Source organism: Brachionichthys hirsutus, chromosome 11 (genome assembly GCF_040956055.1).
Source record: "Brachionichthys hirsutus isolate HB-005 chromosome 11, CSIRO-AGI_Bhir_v1, whole genome shotgun sequence".
Classification (NCBI taxonomy): Eukaryota; Metazoa; Chordata; class Actinopteri; order Lophiiformes; family Brachionichthyidae; genus Brachionichthys; species Brachionichthys hirsutus.
The window spans coordinates 2516325-2522230 of record NC_090907.1 but is presented as its reverse complement, the minus strand read 5'-3'; the positions used below and the strand labels follow the sequence as shown (position 1 = coordinate 2522230).

General features: G+C 45.8%; 1 protein-coding gene across 1 annotated transcript; it reads right to left on the bottom strand.

Moving 5' to 3' along the window:
- Window positions 1–263: 263 nt before the first annotated feature.
- smtla (somatolactin alpha) lies at window positions 264–3575 on the bottom strand. Its single transcript, XM_068745169.1, has 4 exons — window positions 3387–3575; window positions 2134–2247; window positions 550–729; window positions 264–458 (listed from the first exon to the last, which is right to left on the bottom strand). The coding sequence occupies exons 1-4, from the start codon at window positions 3573–3575 to the stop codon at window positions 264–266; spliced, it is 678 nt and encodes a 225-aa protein (XP_068601270.1).
- Window positions 3576–5906: the final 2331 nt, after the last annotated feature.

Here is a 5906-nt window from a genome sequence, read left to right as displayed (position 1 = left end):
GGAGTTTGCCCTCCGTTGTCTTTGTCAGGTTAAAATAACAACTGAGCGGGGGAATATAAAATACAGCCCTGATGCGAGACCACAACATCACACCTACTTAGTTTTGTGTGAAGGTATTCCAAAACAGTCAATACAGAAGGCGGTGCATTTCAAGCAAGGTCGGCTCGCCCGAGGCATGGCCATATCTATAAGTGGACGGCTACCGACCTGAGGAATTACTTTCAAGCTAAACGCTGCATTATTTAAAAGCTGCACTCGATGCTTCACGCGCAGATGAACGCCTCGTTTTGACGACACTTGAGGATCTTGAGCAAAATCTCCATTTTGTGGGCGTCTTTCTTGAAGCAGCTGAACAGGGTGTAGTCTCTCATGATGGACTCCAGCAGATCAGGCTGCACGTTATAGACGAAGAGGTTCTGCTCGCTGTGTGCGGAAGTCTCCGTCGCCTCATTCAACATCTGCACGGCGACATTTCAGGATAAACCAGAGGTGAAAAGTTAGAAAGAGTCTCGAAAAATATCATAAATGCAGGGGTGAGGTTGGACTGACCTTCTTGATGAGAACCACCACACCTTGCTCCAGACTGTTCAGTTTGTCGGACACCCACTTGGTGTTGTTGAGCAGAATGTCTGGAGCTTCGTCGTAGGTCTCCAGTGTGGCGTGCAGGTAGACCAGAGGCCTGATCCACGACTGGACCAGCATCAGGACGGAGTGGAGCAACCATTTGTCCTGCAGCGCATACAGGTCAATGACTGACATGGAACTACTGACCAGACGGATTAGGATGAGGTGCGACAGGAAGCTGCGTGGAACATGACGTTTGCAGGTGACATTGTGATCTGCAGCAACAGCAGGGAGCAGGTAGAGGAGAATTTAGAGAAGTGGAGGCATGCTCTAGAAAAGAGAGGGATGAAGAAGTGGAGGAAAGAGGAAAGTACCAGATGTGCTCTCTGATAGGAGAGCGAGGATAAAAGGTCAGTTGTGAGGCCAGCCATGATGGACGGCTTAGAGACGGTGGCTCTGAGGAAAAGACAGGAGGCGGAGCTCGAAGTGGCGGAGATGAAGATGCTGAGGTTAGAAATGAGGCAATAAGAAGGAGAGTGAAGGTTAGGCTTTGTCCCGATACCAATTCACCTCCTTTGCCCTACCCCTTCATTTTGCATGTTCCCATGTCATGTAGTCATGTGTTCTGTTTCTTTAGGGGATTGAGGGGAAGCAATCATTTGAACCTCCACATGTTCTTCCAGATTAAGTGGTCTCAGATGCAAATAAATGCATAGAAGGTAGCATGCAGTGGAAAACTTCCTGTATATTTGTAAATAATCAAGAAAAATGTTTCATAGGAATATCAGATTAACTTTGCTGCAACGGATCAGAACTCATGTAATACTGCAATTAACAGAAGCAGTCTAAAATAGAACAAAGATCTTAACAACAGCAGGGCTTCTGATCAGGGAGTTCAGGGACTTGAAAAGGTTGAAATGTCTCGGCGAAACAGTCGGGCTTCCTTAAACTCCCCTGAGCTGAACAGACTCCACAGCCAGCGCGGTGACCGCCATGCAAATGGCCCATAAACTGCAGAAGAGGCTCCGTCTCCGAGGAAAGGGCAGAGGGTGAATAAAGGAGAGCCTCGCAGTCGTGAAGCTCTCATTAAGAGTGATGACATGACTCCTTGTCTTCATGTCTGTTAGCTGAAGGAGGATTGTTGTAAAACTCCCCAGTAATAACATTACAGTTCACATCAGTCCAATCAGCCTTTCATATTTGGCTCCGGTTTAGTTTCCAAACCGATTGCGTTTTTGGCCTGACAAGCTGCATCCCGTTAGCCAGAAGTCAAACCCTCTGCAGCCACAGATAAATGTTTGGAATGTCATACAGGGAAGAGTGTTCACGAAACCCAAGGGCAATTAGTGCTAATAATCATCTAGCAGCTGAGGGGACAGCGTCGTATGGATGGGACGGTTCGCCGGCGCACTTTAACCGGAGTTCTAAAGTCCTCTTTGAATCAGCCGGATTTTCCGACTGATTCAGCTCCAGTCGAACGTAGGGAGGCGAGCAGGTCAACGCAAATCCAGAGCAGCTTGACACAAATAAAAATACAAAACAATTGATGACAGGCGGTTGTGCTCTCACGGATATCTGTTGGATTTCACTTCTGGAGCTGGGGATGGCTAAGGCTTTGGTGATGCATGCGTATCCAGTTTGGTACCTCTGGAGCTGCAGTGGGAATGGGACAAACATATTCTCCTGCAGTACACAGAAGAATGAGAACACGCACGCACACACACACACACACACACACACACAGAGAGAGATTTGTATTCGTCCTTTGGAACTTTTAAAGATTTTTAACAACTAAGCCATTTATCCTCAAGCTTCTTTTGGTCTTTAAACTTTAAAACGTGGATTTTTAAAAGTAGAAAAGCAACGTCTTTGAATTGAAAGACTGATTTGGAGACCCTTGGTTCTCATTTAGGAGTGGAGATATAATAACGCACCGTGGCACTCGCATAAAACAAACAAAAAAAAGACTGACAAAGCTTTGTCCGGTTTCATCCACTGGAGACAGATTTGATAGTCTCACTGTCGAACCCCTGCTGAGTCGCCTCAGTAACAAGCTCGTCTAATTTCAAAGCTCTCTTTTGGATCCGGGGAAGCGGAGGGACCGGGATGCAACAGGCTACAGAACCTGCCCTCTCACCGCTGCTGCGTGTCATTATCGCATCTGCTCCGAGGAGAGACGGGAGATTACTTTGAAGCCTGACGGTGAAGAGATGATCACATTGGAATCAGAGGCAAATAACGGCGTCGGAGAGAGAGAGAGAGCGCCAGAGCCTCAAAGCAAGGAAGGTTAACAGAACGGGCTTATTTTTTTGCTGAAACTGATCTGATTGTTCCGAGACAAACACGTAAGATAAAAACGAATACTGCTCGCTGCTGAGACTTGAGCTGATGAACGGCTTCTTTTTGGATAATGAATTGTTGGTACAAATGAGGATTTTAGCTCTTTATAAAAAAGTCTCCTCAAACACAAAGTTCCTTTTTGTGCCCCCCTCGGCTTCATTTCAAAAACTCTGAATTCACATTTCATTAGAAATTGAATCAAAAAGGTAAGTCGAGCCCAACTTTAGGGCAGAAGAAGAACTCCCGTCTCAGTTGAATTCCCCTTTTTGTCGGCACAAAGAAAATCATCTATGATTCTCGTGCTGCTCTGCGTGAAAAGCCATTCAGTTTCTCCTTAGGCTTCACACATGCTAAACGTAAGCCCGTTACATTTACCTGTGAAAGCCGGCAGTCGCAAGGGTGTCTGCCCTGGGCAGGTAAAACACGCTTCCCCCTCGCGGTGCATCAGGGCAAAGGTTCATTCTGGGGTCAGTGTTACTCACAAACAAAGAGCACGATTCTTCAGAGACATGGTAGATGAGCTCGGCGTGCTGGATGACTCGGTCTAGGAGCTTCTCCTGGGAGATGGAGGAGCAGTGGGAGAGGCCGGAAAGCTCTTCCCTACAGTCTAGAGGGGCGCTGAGCGCCAACAGACAGGGCCAGAGCGGAAAGGCCCAAACACTCCGCTGCATGGCTGAACACAGGCGCACACAAATGTTCACAAACATGCACAGAACAAAAAAAAAAGCCTGCTCATCAGGAGTACTTATCCTTCGTGCTGCACGATTTAGCGTCTTCTTAACCAAAGGAAGAAAAACCAATGAGCGATTTACTGAACTACTGAAATATACCTGTCGACCGTTCCGTCTCAAAGTGTGTCACGTTACCTGTCATCGCGTGCATTCTGTCAGACGCCTCGGGTCTTTCTACCCGTTGCTGCCATCCAGACACATTTTATAAGGCCCGAACAGGCTATGAATTAAAAGAAAAGGGCGCTTCAGTCTTGCGTAGGCTCTTCTGAGATGGTACTGGTCATCTCTTTACTCATGCATATTGCCAACAATGCAAGCATAAATGTTTTTATGTAGAACTCTTTTTTTTTTCCTCTCTCTCTTCCAACTACCAACTGGAAAATCCGAAGTCAATGCTCATTTTCTTTCCACTCATAAACGTGAAGCCATTGGTTTAATAATCCACCAGTGGAGATTTAGATTCACCTGAAAAGGGAATGGGCTGGAAAAAAAAAACTCTGCAATACTCAAAAGATGCAAAAACAGGAGTCAGAAATTACTTGAATCTATCAAAATCTTTATTTATTTATTCTGATATTCACATTCCAGTCAAAGCTGATAAAGAGGGATCCGATCCAGCGACTGGGCCGCCTCCCAGGACATTACAGGATGTATCTTCCTCGCACACATGCAATTGAATTTAAACATTATCGTGTCCCGAAAGACTTGACCACCAAGACGTCCGCCGCACCTGTGAAGTATGTTTAAGGATGAGCTGAAGGATCAGGGGATCAGGAAGCAGCAGCTGATGGGAGGGCGGGGGGGGTGCATGCTCACGTCATGAGCATGTATCCTCAAGACACCCGATGCCTCGTATCTGTCAAAAACGTTCCACATGAAACGTGTTATATTCTAATCGCCTTCCCTTCTTTGCACAACAACTGAACACATCTGTTTATTCATCGGCAGCATTTAAGGCCACATCGGATGCAGAACTGAATACTTTTAGGTTTGTCGAGTCGTTTTTCGCTTTTCTTTCCTTCACGCGGTTACATTTTCACCCGAACCTGTTTGTTTCCTTTGCTTGTAGCTTGAAAATCGATTCCGCGAACATAAAGAAAACCTTTCGAGGAAACCTGACATTCAAGCTCTGACAGGAAAGCAGCAACTGCCATTGGTTCTGATCCAAACAAATATAAATGTATTGTCGTGGAAGAAGCAATAGAACCCCCCCCCCCCTATTTTTCATCGTTTCACCCTGGTGTAAGTTCTGCCGTGACTCTTTGTGTTTTATCTGTTTGTATTGCGACGGCTGAATTTAGATTTGGTTTTGAACACCGGGTTATTTTCAGTTTTTCCTTTTTGTACTTTTTGTTTTTCTGCTTTGACAACGAGGCCAAGCAATCAAACATGCGGTTGATATTTAGCAGACTCGTCTTGATTGATCGTTGCTTCCCCCCAGGTAGCTCTCCCAGGCTGTTTCGCACCCATCTGCCGGCTTTTGTTAAATATACACGGCGTGGGAACATATGTTACCCTCGTCTGCTGCTTTCAAAGAAGAATCGGCTACTTAAAGACAGACCCTCAAACTGACGAGATGTTTGAAGTCCTACGAATCACTGTTTGTAATGAGGAAGTAGCAAAACACATCATCTGTATATTTCTTTGACCTCCTGCCATCATTCTGTATAGCTTTAAATATACATATCGGTGTGCGATGAAAGACTCGGGTTTTCATCGTTGTGTCTGGCCCTCATCGATTTCAGTTGTCAGAAAATGTTTGAAGAAGACATGATGCTCACTTTGTAAGCGGTGAGCGATGGAGGTGATGAAAGCACTTTGCTCAGCTCTGATTGGCCCGCCTGCCCTCGCTATGTTTTTGGTGGGTGCTCCATCGCTTAGATTTGTTCCCCAGCGGATGATTTTCCATCCTGGCTCTTTGGGACTCGTTGGGTTTGAAGGCTTCCATCAATCTGAGCCTTCTCAATTCTTCACGGAAGCCCATCACTTCTGTTTGCTTCCCAACTCTAATGCCTTAAAACCGACTCTGGACAAGCTTGTCGGTAAAACCTCAACCCGGGCGGGTTCACATTAGCAGCTGGTTTACTGCATCATTACAGCTTTTGACAAAAGCAATAATTCAGAGAAAACCCAACCAGAACATTGGATCGGTTTCTAACGGCAGCTCCAGACCAACAGCTGCTGACATAAGCTTCTTTGCTGAGGATTTCAAGGGAGAAGTATTTCTCTTTTATTTTTATCTCGTTATAAACTTCTGGGTGATTGCTACAT

What these genes read in the sequence shown, in the direction of transcription:
- smtla (XM_068745169.1), bottom strand. Translation starts at nt 3,575, where the DNA reads ATGCAGCGGAGTGTTTGGGCCTTTCCGCTCTGGCCCTGTCTGTTGGCG. An exon ending in AAGAATCGTGCTCTTTGTTT is followed by an intron (nt 2,248 to 3,386) that starts GTGAGTAACACT and finishes TGTGTACTGCAG; the next exon opens with GAGAATATGTTTGTCCCATT. An exon ending in GTGAAATCCAACAGATATCC is followed by an intron (nt 730 to 2,133) that starts GTGAGAGCACAA and finishes TATGCGCTGCAG; the next exon opens with GACAAATGGTTGCTCCACTC.